This window comes from Boleophthalmus pectinirostris, unplaced genomic scaffold, assembly GCF_026225935.1.
Source record: "Boleophthalmus pectinirostris isolate CB_2022bp ecotype Guang Dong unplaced genomic scaffold, ASM2622593v1 HiC_scaffold_4, whole genome shotgun sequence".
Taxonomy (NCBI): domain Eukaryota; kingdom Metazoa; phylum Chordata; class Actinopteri; order Gobiiformes; family Gobiidae; genus Boleophthalmus; species Boleophthalmus pectinirostris.
In genome coordinates this window covers 12,549,204-12,575,982 of record NW_026571353.1, presented here as the reverse complement: position 1 = coordinate 12,575,982, position 26,779 = coordinate 12,549,204, and the positions used below count along the sequence as shown (strand labels likewise).

The following is a 26,779-nucleotide window of genomic DNA, read 5'->3' as shown; positions in this document are numbered from 1 at the left end:
ACAAGAAAGCCAATAAAAGAAAGTGATTTTTTTTTTTCCTTCGAATTTATGTGTTGGCGTTCTTTCTTTTCTTTACAGGCTGCCAGGAGCTGCAGTCAGTGGGATCATCTGATTGGTCTCTCCATCCATCAGTCAAGGTCACTTCCAGCCAACGGGAGGCGACATGAGGGCAGTGGGCGGGACGAAGGTCTTGCTCCTGGTGGTTCTGGTCGGGTGGGAGAAGGCGTGGAGTCTGAACTGGAACCCAATCCCTCGGAAGACTGTGCGCTACCAGGGTGAGTGTGTGTGCAAATTGTGAAAATGCAAGTTAAAAAAGTAAAAATTTTAATTCTTAAAAAAATAAAGGGACAACAAAAGAGTGTATGTCCTTCTAGCACTGAGAAGCTATATCAAAATACCAACAACAGCTGCTACTACCTAAATTACTTCTACCACAATATGTTTGTTTGTGTTTCCAAACTAGTCTGAACTAATTTAAAGGTGCACTATGTAAATAATTTTCAGGTGTAGGGTTTTGCATTACACATATTTATCATGCATTTATCCAATTGCAAGTGTTTATAATGCTTAAATCTATCTAGATCAGGGGTCTCCAACCAGTAGCGCTCCACCCTCTTACAAGTAGCTCGCTAAGGGATTCTTGAATTACATATATTGTCCTGAATAACTATAATTTGATGAATTAAATGCCTATTATTATTGCAAATCTGTCATTTTGATGCCTGCCTTTGTGCACTCATAAATAAATAATGGTTTGTATTCTATGTTTTATCTAACTGTACCCCATCTATGTCTTGCCATTGGTTCTTATGTATACTTTATTTTCTGAATTTATTTTCTAAAATTAGTTAGCCTGATTCATCAGCCGGTTTTACTTGGTGGAAACCGTCTGACCTCGCAGCATTAGGATTCGTTCGCTCGACGGTAGGCAGGTACTTTGCTGCTATTTGGTTGTGACGTATGTAATGCACCAAATCCCGTAGGAAGAAGAGCAATAATGTCTTTCCCCTTGATAAAATTCACCAAGCATTCTGTTTGTTCCGGCTTTAAATCCTAGATTTTGGGAATCACTGCCAACACAGAATGTCTGGCTTCGTCTACATCCATCTCGACCGCTTTGTTTACTGTTGTGCTGTACCACAAAAGGGACCCAGACAGGCGCTTGAGTTTGACGTCCTGGCTTCACAGCTCTTCGCTGATTAGCTTATGCGCGGTCTACAACTTCCGGGGTTCTTGCAAACCATCTAGTGTATTCCAATTCCTGACCTAGTCGCTAGAGAGAAATTAAATTGAGTGGAGGCACTAAATAGCACCAGTGTGGCTGAAAGTTAATAGCTCTCTTGAATATTTATTTTGTAAAGGTATCTCACCCAAGGAAAAAGGTTGGCGACTCCTGATCAAGATAAACATGTTTTTTTGTTTGTTTGTTTTTTACTGAGAAGACTCACCTCTTCACAAAGTTGACTTATATGTAACATGGCCTGTGGCTTGTTTCTGTGGCGACAACTAAAAAAGTTACACAGTAAGTTACCACCTTTTCACAAGAGTTTACAAGGCTGTCTACTTTTTTTGCCCTACACCCAAGGCAGTATAAATGAACTATACATGGTTCCATAGAAAGGGCGTAGACTTAGACTTAGACAAACTTTATTGATCCAAAAGGGAAATTACTTGGACACTAAAATATAAATAGAGTAATATAAATACAGTATATCACAGTTATATACAAGAGGTCATAAGGAAAAACAGTGCAAAGATGATATAATGATTGACAGGACATTATCTTTTACATAAAATGCTAAATGATTCTGCAAACTGAAAAAAGTGTTTGCTTCTAGTGAGTTGGATGCAATTATGGAGTCTTAGCTGGACATTTGATCCTTCTTAAGACCGTGTGATACCAGTGTAATGTTAGCTGTTAACTGAGAAGGACCTAAGGGCAAAATGGAGAGTTTCCAGTGAAAGGCCAAAACTGTTTACAGGCGTCTTGAGCACAGATGACATCACTCCCATCTTTTCTCTGTGAGACTCGAGAAACTTGGTGAAAGACACTCTTCACGCGGCCATATTATGTAACTATCTCACATTATGATATTTTTGGAGTCCTTTCTGGGTTATTAAAAGTAATGTTTGCATAAAAGGTCAGATCTTTTCTACATGGGGCAAATTAAAAGGAAGTACTATTAGTGACTATTGTGAGCTTGTAGTCCTATAATAATGTTGTTATCTCATCGAAACACCTAGAGTTGTGTTTTGTTTCTGTTTCATTCACGCATGTTGGGTTAAGCCTTTATAATTAATATGTCTACATCTCCAAAGCTAAAAAATGCTCTATTCCACCTTGTGATGTCATGAAGCTGTAGTTTTCGAGCTGACAGCTACATTTTACCTTTTGCAAAACCATTTGTTTTCGAGTTAACAGCTACTTTTTTTACTTTTTTATAAAGGAAAAAGGTGGAATGGAGTGTTTTCTGTTTGAGAGAAGAACTAAATATGCAGGGTTTGTGTATTAATGATGTGTGAATGAAACAAAACACAACTCCAGGTATGTTTTCATGAGGAATATTATGTCATGTCTTTAAATTTATTGGGTGAGGTTTAAGTATTAGACAAGTTAGAAAAACATTGCAATTTATACCCAGATTTACTTTATAATTTAAGAAGTTTTTTGTTTGTTTGCAGTATTTTTTCAATTCAGTATTTTGATAATCAGCCCATCACTTGTATTAGCATTTGCCATTTTATAATAGTATGTATGTAGTTATAAAAGTAGTTATGTTTTGTTTCTTTTTTTTTTTTTTTTTTTTTTTTATAAAGCCTGGCCTTGACTTCAATACATGACATAATTGTTGGTATATTTCAGCCAGAAGAGCTTCAAGATAGAAACTTAAATAGCTAAATACTTCAATACAAGATTTTTGTACAGATTCCTTCACTGAGAGGATCTGTATACCTTGAACACTTTTTACATGATCAAAGTTCAAAACATTTAACACGTCAAATCACATTTGGACAGTAAGACAAATATCTCCAAAACCAAAACCGTAAAAGTAGAAAATCTCTTTGCGCTTTTTTCTTGACCTTTTCCATTTCCTTCAATAAGCGTTACAGATCGTTCTCTGCCAAAGTTAATCCATTCAAACTGCTTCCTCCTCTGACCTGACTGCAGTGTGCCAACTCAATACATCACACACACTGCTTTCTTTGTTACTGCGTTTCTCATTTTTCAGATGTAACTGGAATATGCATGTACTACTGATACCTGCATATACCAGCACTTCTGCTTCCTCCTCAGCCTTTATTATTCAGAAATCTAACACCAAACCAATAGCTCTGAAATATGGAAGGATTTATTGGATGCACCGCATTGACCCAAAACGCGAGGAGGAAGCAATTGTCCATATTTGTTTTCATGTACTTCTGGAAATAGAATTATTTAAACAATAGTCAGTCTTTTTACTTTCACCACAGCTAGTACTAATACTTGTCTTCCACCTGATTGACAATGCAGATGTTATTGCTTTGCCTTGAATGTCCCACAGTATGGCATTATACTTAACGATATCACATTCTTTAGTTTACATGTGTTTTTTTAAAATAGAAAATACCATAAAAAATGACTGTGAGTGGGATTGCCTCATGACAGACCTGAACACTGCTTGTTTTGTCTCCATGGAGTTAAATTTGAAGCACTATCTGTAATTACTAATTAGACTGGCTGACCTGGCCATGTTGCATTCTCACATATCACCACTAGATGCTGTCTATGTTACTACAGTCTGGTAGTGTGCCAGCTTTGGTCTGGTAGATGAAGAGCAGAGAGCACAGATGAGCCTGAACAAAAACCAGGTGAGGGGAGGGGGGACAGCTGTCAAATAAACTAAACTAAGTAATTTAGTTTTATTTATATAATGCTTTTCACAGACATATGTCACAAAAACGCTTTACAGAGTATTATTCACTCACTCCATGCCCGGTGGTGGTAAGGCTGCCAATCAGCGCCATCGGCCCCTCCAGCCACCACCAACACTCCAAGTGTCTTCCCTGAGGACACAATGCCAGTTTTTGTGACTGGTGCCCCACTGTGACACCTGATTTACCCAGCAGTCTCCCATCCAAGTTCTAATCAGGCCCGGCCTTGCTTTGACAAGCTGGCATGGCCAAATAAAGTCACATGTGGTGGCTTTAATGCACCAGTGTGGACCATTCCATGCCAAAAATTTTATACCTTCCACCAGGAAAGTTACATAGTGCATCTTTAAAGCCCCCAGTGGAATACAATTTAGAAAAAGTGCACAATTGACCACCTTACTATTATATACATTTTATATTAGATAAATTAAGAGTTTTAAACCAGAAAGGATATTAACATACACACCAGGGGGCAATAATATTACTGGGACAACCTCAGGACAATGCACACAAAGTCTATTTAGTAAAAAAATATATCTTACTATATTAAAAGTATTCATTTATTTCCTCTTGACTCAAAACAAAGCCAGCTAAAAGTCTAATCCACACTCTCAACTGTATTTGCCCCCTTTATCGCTGTCCTCCTCCACAGAGCTCGTCTCCCTCTCTCCACAGACCTCCTCTCCCTCTCTCCGCTCTGTACAATACTTACAGTCACACGCTCTGGAAAACCATTTTAAACCCCTAAAAGCTGAAGTCTGCCTCTCTCCTGAGGATTAGGCAAATACCTTAAAGAGTGATAGAAAGGTGTATTTTTCTCACCTCTCCATGGTACCTATCCCTCGCTTTTTTACTCTACGTCTATCTCTCCTCAAACAGATCCTTTCCTTTTTTTCCTCTCCCCCCTCCCCTCTTTGCTTTGTGCATCTTACTCAGATATGGGCAGGTTTTCACAAAGGCGCTCGGGTTTCAGTGCACTCGCGAGGATATTTCTAAAGCCCTCTTCTCATGGAACGATCACGGAATACCCCGGCCCCTCCTCCATCGCTATGGCGACTACACTCCCCCCAAGGCACCATAACCTCATCTTTCTATTGCTACGGGCCAGGCTGCAGGGTTCAGACGTGAGGGCACAGATAGAAAGTGCACAGGGGGAAAAAAATACAACTGATAAATGGTGTGTCAGTGGTTTGTGGGGTGAGGAAGACAAGCAGTGAGTTGGTACTAGAGAGGTGAATGGTTTGGGGGAAAAACTGAATTGCGATTTTTCTGACAGAAAAAGTAGATTTGCGAATAATGTTTTCAAAATTCACGTGTCTACAAAAATCTACAAAAAGTATGAACTGACAAACTAATACAAGAATCACATTTCAGCCAATGTGAATGAAGTGCTCAGTTTTGTTACTAAAAATACAAATACCAGAGAAAAGAAATACTCAAATAAAAGTAAAAGTATCACATGATAAAATGTAAAAGCATTAAAGTACTCGAGATCTAATAAAACTTCGTTCAATACAAACAACTGAATCAATAGATGTTTTTCTCACTGTTTTTATTTGTGTATTTATTTCGTCCCAAACATAATACAAAAAATACTTTTACTTTTCAGTCTAGTTCAGAAATGTAGCTGAGTAGACAGTACAGATACCTTCTCTCAAATGTAGTAAAGAGTAGTTTGAAAAGGGAAATGTGGATACCTAAAATTTACAGTACTTTACTATTTTTACTTTCTTACGTTCCATCAGTGTATTTCAAAAACATGCTTCTGTAGATAACTTTTACATAGAATAAGATAGAATATTTTGTAGTTTGAAAAGGAAATCATGATACTATGAAAATAGCAGCCTTTGCGATTTACTAATTGCGTCCGTTAAAATTGCGATTTCCTTTTGATATCGATTGATCTTGTAGGCCTAGCTGGTACAGAGAGAAATGGAGAGAGTTTTCAGATTGTGTGAGTAAAACTAGTGATTAAAATGTGGGAAGAGGCCATACGAGGACAGCTGCGCTCACATGGGCTTATAAGGAAGCAGCAGGGGAAAAGATCTGCCAAAAAGTGACTCTAGAATCAGTCCCAGAAGAGAAGGAATACCAAATCAGCTACGAGCAACAACGGCCTTTAGCTCCACAGGCTTGGTGAGCTGTAAAAACCGTTAAAACAGCTTGAAGTATGACTATTTAACTTGATTTGAGTGTATTTTAGTGTCAAAGAAAAACTCTTGTTGGCATTGCAGTGACAAAAAAAATCTGATGGCACTTGAAAACATGTGTACTACTTTCTTAAAAACTACTATTAGCTCAGTGCTTAAAGGGCCCTATTACACTGTTTTCTTATGAATGTTAAACATACCTGGAGTGTAACACATTTAACACACAAATCTTGCATATGTAGGCTGAGTTCTTCTGAGTTCACTTTGTCTCACCTTGTGATGTGATGTGGTGATACAGAAAATGTTTCAGTGTGTTTTTAAACTCCGTACACCTTCACTAGAATCATTTGGATGATTTTACAACTAGAACTGTCAAACTCTACTAAACAAAAGGTAAGAAGTAGTAGGAAAACTACCACTTCATGACCTTATATGGTGGAACAGAGCATTCTGAATTTGGGAGATGTAGACAGACTAATTATAACGGATTATTCAAAAATGAAACAAAACACACAAAACTCTGGGCATGTTTTTGAGAAGGCAACAATATTATAACATGGCTAAAAGCTCATACGAATCAATTTTGTGTAATATAAGACCTTTACCTTTCTAGAGGTGGTTATCTTTCTATTTATTTATAATAGAAAGTTGAAACCATACTTCTCCACATTCTCCATGGAGATAAGATACTGTTGGATATTATTAGCTTGATTCATCAGCATGACCTCGCAGCTTTAGGATTCGTTCGCTTAATGGCAGGTGGATACATTTTTTTATTTAACCAACCATATTGTATTTAACTGATATATTAAGCTTTTCTAAAATCCCATAGGAAGAAGGGCAATAACGTCTTTCCCCTTGATAAAATTCACCAAACCTTCTCTTTGTTCCGGCTTTAAATCCTTGATCTTGAGGATCATTGCCAACACAGAATGTATGGCTTCATCTACATCCATTTTGACTTTGTTTACTCTTGTGCTGTACCACAAAAGGGACCCAGTCATGGCTTCACAGCTCTTCACTGATTGGCCAGTGCACGGGCTACAACTTCCGGGGTTCTTGCAAACCATCTAGTGTATTCCAATTTCTGACCTAGTGGCTGGAGAGAAATGAGATTGAACAGAGGTACTAGGTGGCGTCAGTCTGGCTAGAATATTACAGTCGAAGGAACAACATTTCCATGGAAACAAGCTGGAGGACCTTCTCCAGGTCAAGTTAGAGTCAGGTCTGGATGCAAATTCATGCATAAACATCCAAAATGAAAAAACAAACAGACCCGCTTTTCTCTTTGTCTGTCTATCTAGCTATAAACACTGTGGCTTTCTTTCACACAATCTTAACCCTATTTTCTGGATTCAAAATCAACTTTTTTATAATTGGAAACATTATCTTTAGCAACCGGGAGAAACGATGGAAAGATCTGGTTTCCAATTTCAGACTGACATCATAACATAGCTACTTAAAATCATTAACTACACTTTTCCATAGCAAAAGAAAAGCTCATCAAATAGGCTTCTTCAGGTTTGGTCAGATTGCTGGTGGACTCTGCCTGTCTGATTTATTTATTCATTTTTTATTTCAAGTTTCTGCCAAGAGAGAAACAATAATCATACACATAATGCATATACATTGTAAACAACAGAAAAGCACATTTCTCAAAAAGGAGCGGGAAGGAGAAAAAAAACTTCTATTAACCCACCCCTGTTCTTGACATAGTTTCAAAAATGCGGTTTCTTATGTACACTGATCATGTGAATCATCTATCTGAAAGGAGAAACTAACTACTCTGAAACTGAGGAACCTCTTCAGACCTAACTCAAAACAAGGAGAACAATAGTGATAGCCAGTACGTATGCTAATTAAAGGCCTGAACCATTATACAACATATGACACAGTTCACACAATACAATTTTTCTTTTGCGGTGGATCATACCTGGACAACAGAGGGATTACACATCTTTCTAAAGACACCAAAAGTAAAACTCCAAATTGCATCTAACTTTGTCACTCACATGAATTTTGGACATTTTTAGCAAACCTACCACACCAAAGACTTCCTGTAAAACGCGATGAAAGAAACTCAATGCCATATATTTCTTCCACACACTGAGGATAATTTAAGGCTGGAAATTCTAATTATGCACATCTTGGTGGAAAAAAACGCTAGCTCAAATTAGTATTCTGACACTGCTTCTTGAAACGGTGCACTGTCCTCACTCCGAAACATCTCCAAAATCAAATCCCGTCGTATCGCGTTCTTTTCATATGACACTTGAGCACAAATTGATTAGCACTGGAAACAAGTGCAGTGGCAGGATCCAATACAGGTCTGCACAGAAAAAAAAAACCAAAACAGGATTTTGAGTCTCACTCTGCAGCTAAATGACTTATATGGATGGCTTGTTGAGAAGATGGGAAAACAAAGCTGCTGAAAAGACCAAATAGGAAAGACGGAGAGAGGTGGTAGAGAGGAGAGATGTATAACGGAAAAATAACGGAGTGTGCACTACCATAAAAGGACACAGTACAAAGAGGATACACACTTTAAAGCCTGTCTATGTATTTTAAAATAATGAGCCTGTGTCCATAAGAAATCATTATAAAGAACATGACATGGCAGTACTTTACAATGCAGTAAATATTGACATTAAAGTATTAGGTAAATCTCATGACTTGTATTTATTGGCAAGGGGTGATTTGAATGTATAAATATGTATAAATCTACAAAATTATTATTGGAAAAATAATTGTGAATAAGTGGAAATTGTACATCTTGAAAATCTTTAGCCTATGTTTAAATTCTTGCAATTTAAATCTGCATTGTGTAACTTTTCTGTCACCTGCTTGTTTCCATGGAGATGTTGCTTTGTCTAAAATGTTCCACAATATTGCATTAAACATATATACCTTGCAATTATTCAGTTATATTAGTTTTTATTGCTCAGAAATGCCTTGAAGAACAAACCATTGCCTAATGCCATACTGTGGAACATTTCAGATAAACAAATATTTTCAATGAATCAACAAAAAACAGGTTTAAATGTTAAATAATATGAATGTAACAATATCCAAATCTCTCTGTATGATATTTTCCCGATATACATCTACTGTACAATATTTATTGTGATGTTTTGTGGAGGTTAACAAAACTGTGTGCAACTTTTTCCTCTTAAAATGCCTTGACAAGACTTAATCCAAAGAACTAAGACTTAAAAGTGCTTCAAATTGCTATTTCTTCATGTTTGCACCAGAACTGAGCAAAAGATCATGGTCAATGTAGTTCCCTCTGTTTTTTCAATTAATTTAACCCTCTCAGGCTCTAATTAATTTTTAGTATCAGGAAAAATCTGATATTTGGGGAAAATTATAATATGGGGTAGTAATATACAATCCTGACTTTTTTATCCTTTGTAAACAAAAAAAAAGTATTTTGCACTTCTGGAAGGCCGTTTGCGTGTAGTCATTCTTGCACTGTCTGCATCGTCCACGTTTATCAGCATGGATGGGAGAAAAGGCTCCTGAGTAAAAAAAGCAAATAAAATATGGATGTGGAGTAAGTAGGTAATTGGAATTTAGCTGTTGCAAATCTGCAACCCCTGCCTGGACAGGGTTAAGCAAAGAAAATTGTGATTCCATATAATGTGATGGCCCACGGTATTATTGAGAAACTTTTGACTATATTATATCACGACATTTTGGTTATTGTAAATAGTGCTCATTTTAAAACGAAAACCAATTTGTGGTTCATTTAGCAAGTAGTCACGATTATATGCAAAATTGGGGTGACATAGTAGTGAACCTAGCCTTAGTGTATTCTTCTGTTGTGTCCCTAAGCACTTTACCCACAATAACCATTCCAAACACAGTGAATGTTGCTTGTACCAGATTTTGTATGCAGAGATAGACTGAGAGACATCTAAAATCCATTAAAGGTACACTGTGTAACTTTTTCTGGTGTACGGTCCATCAAATGCTTTTTTCATGAGAGATGTTTTTACTTTGCCTGGAATGTTTCACAGTACTGTATTAAACCTTTCTATCTTCATAAAAACCAAAATAGACTTAAGTTGCAGGTCAGATCTGTGGAGAGTCAACCCTGTTCACAATCAGAATGCCTGTTTTTCTAGGTATTTTGTAGCTATAAAACCACCTGTAACTGAATAAATATAAGGTAAAGTAGTTTAATGTCAAGCAGAGCAGTGACATATCCAAAAGGTCAACAAGCAGATGATGAACACCCAACCAAAAAGTTACATAGTGCACTTTTAAAACGCTTCTAGGTCAAAGAAGTCACCCATAAAGGAAAATGATCAGGTTTTTGACTAAAATTTCAAAAATGCATTCATTATCTTTTACATATTAGCTTCAGCACATGTCCCACAGCTTGCAAACCCACCGCGCTCTCTCGTAGATGCAGTGTGTTTATGTAGAAGACAGCAGTGATAGACGAGCGCCGGAAAACAAGAGAAAATGCCAGGGCACGTATGGGGCAGAGAGAGAGAGAGCGAGACTGTTGGTTTAATCCCCTTTTGTTTGTAGTGTGTGTAATGCTTAGGCAGGCAGTCTGAAGGATTTGGAGATCCAGGCTGTATGGGGGAGAGGAAAGAGAGGAGCGAGACATGGAGAGATAGATGGAGCGATAAAGTTATGGTCCCCCACCCTACAATTACACGAGGCGCACATGTCAGTGAAGAAGAAACATCCTTTTCCTGGACTTTCTGTCTGAGTCTGTTTGTTTATCTGAGGCTAAAGGAGGTCAACATGGCCGACATTTGTTGTTTTTACAGGAAAGTTACTCATTGGTGTACGTCAGATTGCATTGTGGCGTGTGAGGTTTTGTTTACTTTCGAGGAAATGTACAGCGAAATTGCTATAGCTATTTAGTATCAGATCATCAGATGTGGTCAAGAAATTATACAACTGACTCACTGTTTAAGCCCTGACCTTGACATTGATTATCCTTCTTGTTTTAATCTATATGGTCTAAACAAGGAGTTCATCTGCAAAGTTTTGTTTTATTGCAATACTACCAGGCCCGTCGACAGAAATTTGGGGGCCTGGGGCAAGAAGTGTCACTTGGGCCCCCCCTATAATAGTAATTAATAGTTTGTAAGTGATTAGATTTGCAGTATTTGTTTAAAAAGTACATATCTGTTCAGAGTAATCAACTGCACGAGCCTTAACATTAATTTTGAGAAAAGACTGAAATTTGAACTGATAAACTAACACAAGAATCGCATCAATTTCAGTCCATTTCTGTAGAGATCTAAACTACAGCTACTTCACGATTTCTCTATAAAAACGCAGAATATTTGGTATTTGCAAAGACATTTGATAATCTAAAGAAAACAGACTTTATAATTAGATAATTGCGCTTAAACTAACTAAAATGGCGACCCAAATTAACTGTGTAAAGTTAAACGTTAAGCCTATTGCAGCCACTCCCTATACTACACTTCTAAGTTTTTAAATTATCCATCTTGTGAAATAATACCAAGACACTTTATATTTATACAGGGTTTTTTTTTTGTATTTTCTGATCAAATGAATGGACTAAATCATTTTATATTTTGTGTTTCATTGATTCCAGTTGTAGAATTTATATAACTTAGTGGCTTACAAATCTGCTGTTCAGGTCTCTATACAAGATTAACCTCATCATTTTTGTTAACACCAAACACTGCGTTTTATTTGAGTGTATTTTATTTTTGACTTTATGGTCTATTTTACCTTGAGATTTCATTGTGCTTTTAAGGCCTGGTTGTATCTTCTTATGTGAACCATTACTTTGACTTTGTGAGAGTGTGAATTTTAAGATTAATATAATTTTCCAAGCTATCACAGAGGCGTTTATCACAGAGAAAAGTAACCAACATAAAAGACCTATTACTTTTATATGGATCTTGCGAACACCATGAATTATTTATAGCTGACTGACTACAATGGGAAACAGTAAGTCTTTGTAAAGTGCAGTATACATGACTGCAAGGCCTAAGCAAAGAATGGATGATAGTTTAGTGAGTGTGAAAAGATAATATTTTTCTTTATAGTGCCAAGAAGAAGCAGCATCACACATTTTTGTATTCAAATCCTGTGAAAGTTGCTTTTCCTCTAGTCAGTCAGACCTATTCAGTTTTATTGATACCTCTTAACAATGTATAATTTTTGTGTTTTTTATGTTATTCTGAAAATGTCCAAAATAATGACTTTTCTTTTGTTGTTGTTTTTGGTTCTATATGGACCGTAAGAATACATTTTATGATATTTTCTCGGAAGTTATTAGTGAGATCATAAGTTTTTAAAGGTGTGTGTTAGTCAGGCTGGTGCCACCTAGTACCTCCGCTTACTTTAATTTCTCTCCAGGTCAGGAATCAGCAAACTTCTGTCAAGCCCTGACGTCAAATTCAAGCACCTGTTTGGGTCCTTTTTTGTGGTACAGCACAACAGTAAACAAAGCCGTTGAGATGGATATAGACAAAGCCATACATTCTGTGTTTTCAATGAATCTCGAGATGGAGGAATAAAGAGAATGTTTGGTGAATTTTACCAAGGGGAAAGACGTTATTGCTCTTCTTCCAACGGGATTTGGCGCATTACTTATGTCACGACCAAATAGCAGCGATTGGTTAAATAAAAAAAGTACCTGCCTACCATCGAGCAAACAGATCCTAATGCGGTTTCCATGAAGTGAAACCGGCTGATGAATCACACTAATTCTGTGTAACTTTTGGGAGATCCACCACCAGCTTGTCTCCATGGAAATGATCTTGCATTTACACATTTGCAGGTGTTTCTATTGTTGAAATAAATACATACATGAAATAATTCATTCTTACACTCAGGGGGGTTTGCCTATTCACAGATCTGACCTGTAACCTGGTCTGAAGATGTCATCTGTTTGACTTAATCAAAATAGATAAGTTAAATGCCATACTGTGAATCATTTAAAGCATCTCTATGGTGACAACAAGGTGAGAGACCCAATACCAACAAAGTTACAGAGTGGACCTTTAATACTAACATATTTGTAGTAAGTTTGTAATTGGCACAGAAATAGTTATTTGTAGTGAAAAAATGCATTCAAATTGGCAAGGGAAGACTAGTGACGACTGGGAAAACCTTACTATATATTTAAGTGCTAAGTGTGACTCTACCAGTCTAGACTGCATCACACATACCAGGCTGAATGTCTCTCCACTCTTCACCCCTATTTCACACTTACGTTTTCCTCTCCAATAAAACCCGTGGGCCAAAAAACACTCAAAACCATATACAAATTGGAATAGCGTCTGGTTTAACATGCTTTTGCCATGTGTCTCCACTCTCCAGATGTTGAATGAGTTGGGGTCAGCTGCAGTGTCGCTCAAACTCAACCTCCTCCAGCCCCCCTCCAAAGAAAGAGTAGATGAACTGGGCAGGAGAAAGATCAGGGGGAAGGGCGCCATCTTGTTTCACAGCTAGCCAAACCTCAAAAAAAAAAAAGAACTCTTCAATTCGGACTTTGAGATGTGATCCAGCAGCCTCCCTCTGTCTGCCTGCTAAAAATACACATGCAACCTCTGCTTATAGCTCCTAACCACTGCGCCACTACCACCAAACTATGATTAAAGGCCTATTTTAAGTGCGCTTTGAAGCAGGGAGGGACTGAAAATGCTCTCTCCCACACGGATCTTGCAGACGGTGATGTGTGTGTGCGCATAAGAGGGCCCCGTCTGAGCAGGTACGGCCTCTTTGAAGGGAGCGCACTCCCACCACAGCGCCCTGGCTTTTGTTTGTGTCGGAATGAAGGCGCGTTCAGGTGCACGACAGAATGGGAGCAGCAGCCACCCTCTGATCTGAACACAATGATGCGTTCACTTACAGAATTTGCAAAAAGAGGTTTACTATGTATTGTAAATCATCAGTGGTGAAAGAACTACTGAATTTTGTTACTTTAAGGTGCACTGTGTAACTTTTTGGATGGGGGTCCGTCACCTGCTTGTTTCTATGAATATGTCATGGCTCTGGCTGGAATGTTCCACAGTATGACATTAAACAACTCTAACTTACATTTATTCAATTACAGGTGGTTTTATAGCTCAAGAATACTGAACCTCTCCACAGATCTGACCTGTAACTTGGATGAAGAAAAGTATTTAACGGACCCTCCACCAAAAATATTCTACTTTAAGTACAGTTACAGAGCAAAAAAAAAAAATCCCCCCAAAAAAGGAAAAGTATCACCTGAAAAAATCTACTTAAGTAAACGTATTAAAGTAAATGCTTAAAATATACTTAAAGAGTAAAAAGTGAGGCTTCAAATGTAGTGATATTGATAAAGATTTGCTCTGAATTGAATAGATTTTTTTTTCTTTGCTGTTTTTCTTTGTATATTTTTGTTTGCTCAAATATAACCTCAACCTTAATAGCAGGTCTCAGACATTAATAAACAAACACATTTACTTTTCAGTCCTGTTGAATTAAGTGGAGTAAAAAGTACAGATTCCCGCTCTCAAATGTAGTAGAGCAAAAATAAGAAGTGTCCAATTTAAAATCTACTTAAGTACACATACCAAATATATGTGTGTGTGTGTGTGTGTGTGTAATATAGGACCTTATACTAATGGTTTTCAATAGTAGCATTCATGTTAGTTACCTAATGTAACTGTAGCTCTATGAATTTTCTTTCACTATTGGCTAGTTCACTCCTAGACTCCTGTAGAATCCTAGCCTGATTCATCAGCCGAAATGAAATTAAGCAGAGGCACTAGGTGGCGCCAACCTGGATAATAAAATCATGTATTGTCCAGATTTCAATTACATTTTTTTGCCCATAACCTCACTGCAGCTCTTTTTAGACTTATATACTTTTTTTTTTTTAAGTTAAAACATTGTAGATAAAATTTGGTTCTTGCTATAGTATTTTTTTGTTGTTTTGTCTGTTGTAAAATGGCCAACACGTTCTTCCAACCAAACAGTAGTTGTGTTGCGCCTTTACCCCTTAACTAAACTGTTTTTGGTTGAGTCCTCCATCCACTTTTCACAAGTCACTGACAGAAAGATCTACCATGAACACACTTTGATGCCTTCCCTTATGTTATCTGCAGAAAATTACCCCATGTATAATAAATCAAAGGCCTATTATTATAGATTATGTGTCCTTGAGATTTCAGGATTATTTCATTCATTTACAGACCACTATAAATTCTTACCATTATGGGAATATTGATACAATGAAACGAGGAATCCATTTGGTTAAATTGCTTGTGACTGAATCGATATTCGCTATAAAAAATCACAGTCACCACGGCGATAAATGTATAAAGTACAAGTCTTAAGATAATTATTTCTCATCTCATGCCATGCCTGGAAAGCATAAGCAGCTCTTTAATGGTTACAGTTAGTTGAGTTTTTGGCCTACTACTTTATCATTATAAGGTCAAGGATATATCGATTGAAGAGTGTAGTCAAAACCACAGAAACCAAGTGGAACTCAGGGCTACAGTATAAAGGAGCGGGACTTTTTATGGACTGAGATCGGGAGAAGAAATGAATGCTGTTCGACTAAGAAGCATTTGGGTTTAGAGCTTTGTGATAAAACTCATCTTCTTTTCTTTTCTGACCCCTTGTGGTAGGTATTGGTAGCTTACTTACTCACAAGCGTTTCAGTCTGCAAGATAGGAAACAATAGCCGGTGTGGTCTGCAATATCGGTAGTGGATTAGTGGTTAGAATCCCAGCTCAGTTGTGTCCTTGGGCAAGACACTTCACCCACCTTGCCCAAGTATGTTTGTGGTGTGTGAGCGAGTAGTTGGTGGTGGTTGGAGGGCCAGATGGCACAGATTGGCAGACTTGTTTTCATTTATCCATCCCACAGCAGCTTTGATAAATGATCAGTCCAACATAAAAATATTTAGATGTATTTTTTTTAGGTTTAAGTATCAAACAAATGTGAAATGACAGTAATTTTTTCCACAAAACTACAGAAAGTTCACCTTTTGTCCCTGTTTACAACTTCTTTTTTTCACTTTTAATTTAGTTTTTGCTACATTTTTACTATAAACAGCAGGCTATATTCGATTTTCAAGCTTTGCTCATCTTCAAAACAACATTCACGGTATTATCCATATTTTGATAATCTGCTCATAGTTCATGTGGAGTTCCGAGATGTTGCAACAAAGAAATAGAGAGCTTGAAATACTACTACTCCATAAGGATGTGGTTAACTGGATTAGAACTCCTGCCTTCCATTGGGGGACCAGGAAATCTTCTGGGGGGATGAAAGAGGACTCTGGGATGGTGCTGTCTCCAGGAGGTCACCATTAGAGTCCACAACAAGCAGAACTAATCAGTGGTTTCTCCATAGCACCAGCCCTCCCCTCTGCAGCGCTGTGGTGGCTCCTGCTTCGCATATGCGCCACATGGGGAAAAATAACCACTTCTGTCTCACAATGAATCAATGATGACACATAGAAATAGAAAGAGGAGGCCCGTGTAGCTCCATAGAAGAAGATTTGAGGAGCACGGGGATCAGGATGTGACTAACTGCACCATCTGAATGCCAGAGATGTAAGTATTGAGTGGTTTACAGAAAAGCTCTCTTGTACAAAGTCAAAAAGAGGCTTGACTCACTGCTGACAGGGCGGCAGGGGTGGGACAAGAGCCTCAAATTACTGCACAATGAAACCACTCAAGTAGAAGTACTCCAAAGTCAGAAGTTTTATTGTTACGTAAGCAAAAAGTGTATTTACTTTTATCACTAATGCCACATAAAGTGTACTGTATAAACGGATATGTCTAAAACTCTAGCCGCCGTGTTCCAAATAAGAGGTGAGCACCGGGGCGCTTCAGGCTCCATCGACTTTTCAATTGATTTTACATTGAAAGATTGTCTCTGTAACTGCTGCGGTCAGGCTCGCCATTTTGGTTTCAAATGTTCATATTAACCCGCGCTACATGATCCTTTTTATTTCGCTGTTTCGTCTGTAAATAAATTTCTATTCCCATAATGGAACTCGGCTCCAAATTTGATCCTATAACTGCTAACTTTGTAAGCCATATCTGACATCACACTCGCTTAGTCCACTTTTTTATACTTCTATGTCTATGTAGCACTATCACTACAATTCCAGGTACTCCTACACATGTTCTGGTTGGTACTACAACTGACTACTAATAGTGTTAATACTATGTGTTCTTTACTTTGGCAAGGAGTATACAGTACTTTTCCTCCAATATTTAGCTGCTGTTTGTCAATTGTGTGGGGAAATATAGTATTCTAATAAGTACTACACTATCTGAAAAATGGTTGAATATAAATATTAATGGACAAAAGATTATTGTAAACAAAATACTATCTACAAATCTGCATTATTTCCCATACATTTTGTTCAGTTGCACAAATACTTTCTATATACATAATTTTCTTTTATACAGTTTGTGAAGTTTGAATGCCACTTGTTGTTTGTATTTCATATTTTAGTAGATTTTTTGAACTGTGTAGTTATTTTTAGTTAGGTATAGGGCAACTAAGTGAAATTTTGTTATGCCAATGTTGAGTCCATTTCTTTTTAGACTATGGGGGAGAAAATGTGACTATTTGGGGTCACCATAGTCTATTCTGTACGTGGATTTGTTCATGTTTTGAGTGCAAAGTCGCACCATGGTTTGAATTTTTTGAATTAACACAACTCCAAGTGGAAGTGGTTAAATGGTTTAGAAAGACTACCTACAGACCTACAGAAACCGGCCATAATGTGAAAGGAGGATAATGCTATATAATTACATGAAGTGTCACATGTAACATCACCATATTTAAAATCATTACTGCGTCTCCTATAAGCACATGCTCCAACATAACCAGGATATGACTGCCTCCAAAGCCTGTGATTATAAAGTTCTGCCCTTGGTGTAGGCTAACGGGAGGTCACCCAACACAATACTTCAGAAAATCTCAAAAAGGAAGTCATTATGTACTTCAATAAAAAGTACCAATGTTCTCGTGAAATGTATGCTGTGAAGTTTGCCATTGTTAGCGCGACCCCTTGTTACATATACAGGAGATTCTAACAAGCTGCTAACGTCATTACGCTCCAGCTCAGTGTAGTTGTATCATTATAAAATCCCCGCTGTAGATGACACCAGTAGCCTGTGCTGTAATGGAGAACAAAGGAAGTATTGAGGAAAAAGGACAAATGTAGTCATCATGGATTTCAGAGTTCGGGGAAAGCGATTTCAATTCCAACATTATTTTTCGTTAGCGTGAGATAGTAACCTCAATTAATACATAAATATGAAGACATTTGTAAAGGTTTTGTCTTATCTGGAATAAAGCCATATTATGCTATACTCTGATCTATGTTATAATGTTGTTTCCTCATCACAAACATACCTGGAGTTGTGTTTTGTTTCGTTTCATTCACACGTTTAACTCACAAACCAAAAACACCTTGTGATGTTGTGGTAATACAGGAAGCTCTTCTCTATGTTTTTAAACTCCATACACCTTCACTAGAATCATTTGGATGATGTCACAAGGTAGAACAGATCATGTAGTGCTTTGTAGATGTAGATGACAGACTAATAATAAATGATTACTGTATTTACCGACTATGAGTTGCTCTGGAGTATAAGTCTCACCAGCCAAAAAAAGCATAATGAGTAAAAAAAAAACATATAGGTCGCACTGGACTATAAGTCACATTTTTTGGTGGAAATTTATTTTAGAAAATCAGAGAGCAAGAACAGACATTTCATCTTGAAAGGCAAGTTATAGTAATAACAATAGAATAGAGATTAACAGGCTGAACAGGTGTCTGTATGTTAACATAACATATGAACTATTATTCAGATAACTAGAGCATAAACAATATAACATAACAAGTTTACGAAACTCTCCATCTCACTCCAGATCACTAAATCCATTGAATTCTTCATCCTTGGTGTGACTTCTGAGCAACTCCGCCAACTCTAGCTAAATCTAGCTACTTCTTCATTGCAGTTAGAGTATCCTCCGCTTTCCGCCAGTCCCTCACAAGTTTCTCGCTCACTCCAAACTTTCTTTCTGCTGCTCGATTACTGTTTTTGGCTGCATTTCACTACTTGCAGCAGGACAGTGGCTTTTTCTGTAAGAGACATGCGCAGTACACCAAGTGACAGGAGTAATAGTAGTAGTAGATTCTGGCCTAGAGCGCCCTCTCGCAGCTGTCAATGTGATAATAACAAACATGTGAAATTACATATTTTAATATACAAGTCGCAGCTTTGTATAAGTGCAGGACCACTCAATGTGTGAATGAACCGAAACACAACTTCAGGTATGTTTTTGACGAGGTAACAACATTATAACATGGCTTAAATCTCACAAGAGTCAATTTTGTATAATATAGGACCTTTAATCTCAGAACAAAAAGATTCTCAGTCCAATCCCCGTGAAAAGGTCATTATTAATATTGTAACCATTTTTATTTTTCCATTGCCAAATTTGAGTAAGCAACAGTTAGTCTCCCATTGTATAATAATATCTGATTATTAGTGCATTTTTCAGTCTAACGTTTAGTCTAATTGCTTTTCATTAGTCAAACCAGTAACTAATCAGATACTTACAGTGCGCTCAAGCAGGTGCATGCTTCCTGTAGTGCGTTGGAGAGCACTAGCATTAGCATAGAATTTCCATTTGAGTTGTCATTAATGCTAACGTTGCTAACAAAGTAACTTCTATGACAGTTTCAGTGCAGGGGTGTGTATTATCATTTCCCCCTTGTTAGTAACATAAAGAATTATAATTTAGCCTATTATGCATCACTTTTTATTTTGACTTATAGGGTTGTTTAAAGGTCCTATATTACGCAACGCTGACTCTTACGAACTTTAAGCCATGTTAAAACGTTGTTAACTCATCAAAAATACCTGGAGTTGTGCTTCGATTCATTCACACATGTTTGAGTAACCCTTTATTATATGTCTGTTTACATCTCCAAAGCTCAAAATGCTCTGTCCCACATTGTGATGTCATAAAGCAGTAGTTTTCATGTTAACAGCTTCCTTTAAAGCCGGGTGTGGTTTTTTTTGCCCTTTTTGTGCCAATTTTTCACTTGTGCGACTTGTGTTTTTGGGATCAGGCCGAGTTTTCACTTAATCGCGTGTCGTGCTTGTGTAGTATATATGGGGTAACAAGAACTGATCAATGCCTCACGACCAGCTCCTGATTGGTAATCGTAAGTCGCAAAAATATCAAACCTGAAACGATCGAAAATATCCCACAGTGTATGTCCTGCATTACCTTTAGTTCAGTAGAGATAGACAACTCCAGGGCTGAAATTATCCAAATGATTCTAGTTAGGTAAGGTGCGTGGATTTTGAAACACAGTGGGGCACTTCCTGTATTACCACATGACATCACAAGGTGGAACAGAGTGTTTTCTATTTGAGATAAGAACTCAACCTAAATATGCAGGACATGTGAAACGTGTGAATGAAACTAAAACACAACTCCAGGCGTATTTGTGATGAGGAAACAGCATTATAACACAACAGAAAATAGCATTATATAGGCCTTTTAAAGCTGAATTCCAAAGTGTAACTAGGCAAACTTGAACTAGTTACATAAAGAGGCTATGTATGTTTTAAAGGCAGTAGCCACCATGACAATAGCAGTGACAATTTATCCCTCCCCCTGTAATCTACACTGACCTATCAGAGCAGAGGCTACAGAGTGATTGACAGCTCCAGCACACGCCCCCCTGCCTCCCACATAACCACTCATTACTGTAATTGGAGGTTTTATGCAGGATGCAAGGCTCAGAGAAAGGCGGTAGGAGAGGGAAAGAGAGAGAGAGAGTTGTTGAGGTTGTGGAGGTCACCGGCCCTGCCCATTCTCTCTATCTTTCTAAATCAGTAGGCAGGCATTTTCTTTGGCATATCTTAAGAGATTCAGAGCTCATTTGCTGCATCAAAGCTAGCAGGTTTTTCAAACAAAGTATTCGGTTACTGTGGGTTTGCTTTCTGCTTAGTGAAAGCCTTGTGGGAGGGATTCTCAAGTGGTGGGGTGAGGACCTCAAACTAGGTCACAGGTAATTTAGATTTCAGATGTTTTTCTTCTTTTTTATGCCTTAAAGGGGCACTACGGAAATTTTCTGTCGGGAATCTTCCATCTGCTTGCCTCACTTGCCTTTGCTTAGAATTTACCAGAGTATGGCATTAAACTTATCTTGCCTCTCCATAGATCTGATTTGTAACTTGGCCTAGTGGCATCTCCTGGTTGTCTTCAACATTGAATGCCATGCTGAGGATCATCATGTACCGAACCCACCACCAGAAAAGCTACATATTGCAACTTTAAAGACTAAGGTTACGTTTACACCAAAACAAATCACCGTATCAACGTATCGGAAATGATTTGCATCCAGATACATCGTTTCTGTGTCTGCAATCAAAGCCTTCCCTATCCACACAGTAACGCAAAACCGGCTGAAACGCTAGTTTCATGACTAGGCTGGTGTCACGTCGTCACGTTGTCACGTGGGTGGTAAAAACAATAAAGTGGAGCACCCTGTTTGAAGTTGCAGCAGCCGATTTCGAGCTGAGGAAGATGGCAAGAGTGAAAACAGTCTTTTCGTGGTCTGACAACAAAGTTCAGTTGTTACTGAATGTAACACTGGATTTTAAGATGAGCATGGTGGCTCAGAGTGTTGACTCTGTGCGCGTAGTTCTACTTATGGTTTGTTTATGGTTTGTTTTCTGCAATAGCGTCACATGACCGATGTCACAAACCCAGCAAATCAGGAGGGCGCAAGTTACGGTGATGTGGTTCAATAAGGACAGCAACTAGAGCTCCTACGTCAGCATATCAGTGTTTTCCGGCATCCACACAGTGCCGGATCAGATCAGATGAATTTGTGGGAGCTGGCTGCACCAGATCGTTCCATCTCTGGAACTGTTTTCCATCAGATTAGTGTGGACGAACACTGCATCCACAACGAAAATGACTCGAATACGTGCTAGTGTGGATGGGGCCTAAAGCAGGGGTGTCAAATATCAAACACAGACAAAGCTGATGATGACAAAGTGCTGATCGAAGGTGGTTAGTACAGTAAATAATTCAAATATATGCATTTATAACAAGTTAGACCAAGTCACCAGACCTTTATTCATGCTTAGATCTTCATATTACATGCTAAAAAATGTATATAGAATTTATCAAGGTGGATTTTGACTTGCTGTGAAAATTACTGCTTAAAGTAATATTGGCCAATTCAACTGAAGTCTGAGGGCTTAGAAAAATTGTTTTTGAGGGCCACAATTGGCTCCCGGGCCTTAGTTTAAACATGCCTGGTCTAAAGTAACAGCTTTGTCATTACAGCTACAACAATACTAATGTGTAACAGTCCTATAATACATGTCTTCCCAAACATCTTTAGCCTTAGCTCTAATCTTCTGTTTCTAAGCTTGCTGAGCCTCTAATGTAATAGTACAGTGACAATGCTTTGTACCAGTGAGTAACAGGTCATGTTTTAGTATCCATCCACCGCATCAAAGACTGCTTCTTTTTCAAACAACGTATTGAATTACTTACTGAGTCCTTTTCCCACCTTTTCTGCTTTCTTTGTTGGTGTGCAGCTGTTGTGCTCTGTCATGGTTTCTGGTTACAGGTCTATGTGTCTGTTTGTGTGAAAAAAGATAAAGATAGAAGGTTTTTCTGTAGATTGGTGCAAAGGCGGATTTCAGCTTATGTAGGTTAGTGGAATATAAAATGTATGAAATCTAAAAAGCAAATGAGAAGTTTGTAGTGCAAAGATACTAAAACAAAAGCCTTCTTGAATTTTAACTTGGATAATGCATTAAAGAGCTCCTATTACACCATTTTCTGATCTGTTATAATGTTGTTTCTTCATCACAAATATAACTGGAGTTGTGTTTTGTTTCATTTACACATGTTTAACACACAAATCATGCATATTTAGGTTGAGTTCTTCTCTCAAACTTTTGATATAGGCCTAAAAGCAACACATATACTTTCTCTAGTATTTGTTGCTGTCCTTCATTTAACCGTCCATAACATTGTACAAATAGTGTCTCTCCCTTGATTCCCTTAAAACCTTATTTTTGCAGAAAAGGGGCTTGTTTGTTTGGTCTATGCATTTTTAATGGTTTGGACAGTGAAGGCTCCAAACAGAAAACCCACTTCAACAATAAACATTGGCTGTTTTTGATTTAGCAAACCAGGGCGTGGTTAGATGTTAAGGTTACCATGTATCTTTAGTCTTTGTTTATTATGACATTTTCTATTGTTATATGATGTATCTTGCCCATGAACACAATGGCAAAAAATTTAAGGTGCATTGTGCAACTTTTCTGGTGGAGGGTCCGCCAAATGCTTTTCTTCATGAAGATGTTTTTGCTTTGTCTAGAATATTTTACAGTTTGGTGTTACGCCTTTCTATCTTCATGGAGACCAAACCAGACCAGGTTACAGGCCAGGTTTTTGCTATACAGTGGAGCATTCTGGGATAAGCAATAACGTCTCCATAGAAACAAGCAGGTGATGGAACCCCAACCATAAAGTTACATAGTGCACCTTTAAGTTAGTCTGATTATAATTGGGATCTGTATTAAGATATTTTACTAGCATTTATTATCATTTTAAGTATTGTTTTCCTCACAATTAAAAAATATGACTCCCTGAAAAATAAATTACCTTATTCTTTTATGTTTTTAACCTTTTTAACCTTCATTTTTATAATCCCAAATCAGATTAACAAATATTTACACTTCTTTGTATATTTCCATTTATCTAGAGTTGGAACTATCACATAAATAGTTATTGTATTGTATTGTATATTGTTTACTGCCCCCTTGTGGCTACATTATTACTCCCATTCAAAGTTATGCCTCCCCTGTGTTTTGACCCTTCCTATTGTCCTCTTTTAGAGCCCCTTTATCAGAGCGCACCACTCCTCTCTGCACAAACACTGCAGGTCACTGGGTTGCACTGATCATCCATGTTTTCCACTCGCCCTGGGTCAGGCCCTCCGAGCTCCACATGTTTTGTATTCTTCTTCCCTGCTCCTGTTTGCTATTTTTTGTACATTTGTTTATACGACTCGCCTTATTACGCCTTCTGTATTTTTCCTTGGGTGCACAAACTGTTGTTCCTCTGAATCAAAGCCTTTGTAATTTAACCTGAAGTGCTCCATTCACATCCAACTCCCCAGGTCCTTGGAAAACACAGGGATGGGTGCAGATATTTGAATTGCAGTGGGCCAGAGGAGAGCAGCGCTGTTTATTCTGCATGGCTATTATTACAAAGCCCTCTCTGAACAACGTTGGCTTTACAAGATGCTCAGAAGTGTATCTCTCTGTTGTTTCTAATACTCAGATGAGATGAAAGCTCGCGTCCACTTTGTTTGCCTTATATTTCATTCCAGCTGGTAAAACAGCTTGAAAAATCGCACGGTGTTAGCTGGATATTTGTGCATACATATGAACGTTAATGCAACCCAGGTATGGAGTTGGACGTTATCTGCAAAGTATCTGAAGGGTGTGAGAAAGCTGGGAAGTTGGGGGTCTTTGGTTTGGAGGTGGAGAAAATGTGTCTAAAGGGCCTATACGACACCATTTTCTGATCTGTTATAATGTTGTTTCCTTATCATAATCATACCTGGAGTTGTGTTTTGTTTCAGGGCCTGTTTACACGACAATGCTTGCTGGTTAAAATGACAAAATATTGGATTGGAAGTGCCTTTTGTTTAGACGGTGACAGCATTTTTGGGACTTAAATACACAAAAATCTGAAACCACCCTCCAGAGTGGAAAAGTTGAATATGCTCCACTGTAGCGTTTCTGTCTACACTGCCCAAGATGCAAAACTCTGGTCAGATCTGTTCACGTCGCGTACACGTTTACGTCACAATCATACAGTACACAGAAACAAACAGGTCGGATCATTTCCATGCATTGGACCTTCAAGCTGCTATGTCAGGTAGCCCAAAAAATATACAGAATATGCAGAGATACTATTAGTGAACAGAAAACGATCTGCAATGACCTCTGTCAAATTCTGGATGGAGCCAGCCAGCTATGGACGAGACCTGGAGAAGCAGTTGACGGTGGGATAACTTTGTAGAAGGTATAGCTGATGAAAATGCATGGCATGAAAACTTCTGTATGACCAAAGATGCACTTGTTGCTTTAAGTACAAGCATACCCAGTCGAATTCCACACACTTTTGCGTCACTGTATGCACACAGATTTCCTCTCGAAAACACTTGTCTAAACGCGGAATAAAAAGTGAAAATGCGATGCCACATTTGCGTCTTTTGTTCAGACCGTCATCATATAAACATAGCGGCATTGTTCTCTGAGTTCTCTCAAACGGAAAACACGCTGTTCAACCTTGTGATGTCATGTGGTAATACAGGTTCTCTTTTAAAAGTCATACACCTTCACGAGAATCATCTGGATGATTTCAACCCTGGAACTGACTATCTCTACTGAACAAATGGTAAAATGTTAACTTCAAAAGTATCCCTTTGTGACATCATAATGTGCAACAAACCATTTTCAAGCTTTGGAGATATAGACAGACTAATAATAAAGGATTACTTATACATGTGTGAATTTAACAAAACCTCCAGATATGTTTTTGATGAGGTAACAACATGGCTTAAAGCTCACAACAGTCAATATTGTGTAAAATATAAGCAAAGAACACCAGTATCTTAAACTAAATTAGCTAGATAGTAAGGTTTAGATTAGTTACAAACAGTGGGTACCAGTACAGACATATTGTATAAGCAGCTATTGAGATCAAAATAAGCTGTCTGCATCTAAATAGAAAATGTTTTATAGATAATCAGGAAGTGTGCATCACCATGCTTTACCATCTCTTCAAAACTCTGGTCTTTGAAAGTTGTCAAAAGCACTTATTGCGTATGAATGCGACATATTGCGGTGAATAATTAAAATGTTTGGAATGCATAAGGTGTGGGGGGATTCATTTTGGACCACTGCAAACCATTTAAAATGAACTAGTGCTGTAGTTTACATTTCTGAAAAAAAAAATAAAATAAAATCTAGTACAGCGTTTCCCTTATGTAAAGTGCTTTAAGTGCCATGAAGTTAGAATATAATTATAAAACTTGATAATTTACCATTTAACACATAATTTTGTGGTGTTGCTTTTATCTTCTACTTTTACATACAGATATATTTAATGGTAGAAAAAAAAAATACACTTAAAAAAATATTTCTGAGTTTCAGGCCTAAATTTAAGTGGCAAAAAATGAGAATCTGCAGTGAGGAAGTTACAGCACAAAGAAACCTGCAGTATCCAGGCTCTACATAGGAAGTAGAAAGGTCAAAACCATGTACCATGTCAATCCAAAGGGTACAGTACATTAGGAAAAAGGAATAAAAGAACAAATGTTACAGGCAGATTGCATGGGACGCTTTTAAAGTGGTGGGAAGAGCATGGTTATATGATTTATGTGAATATGGTTTAGGTGGGTGTAAATTGTCTTTGACTAATTGATGGATTAGCTGGGTTAAAATGGCAAACTTCATAAGCCAATTTTACTTTGTTATAAAAGTGAAAGATATATAGCTTTAGCATAGTGTACTTACAGTGACAGTCAGTGGAGTTCAGAGTGATGAAGAATTAGTACAGTTTAAAGGGACAGTCCAGAATTTTGGACATAGAGCCTCATTTCCTACTGAGACGTGAGAGTGTTGGAGACGTGT

The 26,779-nt window shown here is 37.8% G+C and overlaps 1 protein-coding gene across 2 annotated transcripts in view; it reads left to right on the top strand.

Moving 5' to 3' along the window:
- The window catches only part of sema4c (sema domain, immunoglobulin domain (Ig), transmembrane domain (TM) and short cytoplasmic domain, (semaphorin) 4C), a 197,741-nt gene that overhangs the window by 106,730 nt on the left and 64,232 nt on the right, over nucleotides 1–26,779 (top strand). For both annotated transcript variants that reach the window (XM_020928284.2, XM_055161911.1), the window contains one exon: nucleotides 79–275. In XM_020928284.2, the coding sequence (XP_020783943.1) occupies nucleotides 164–275 (112 nt within the window). In that variant the 5' untranslated portion in view covers nucleotides 79–163. The remainder of the gene's footprint in view (nucleotides 1–78; nucleotides 276–26,779) is intronic.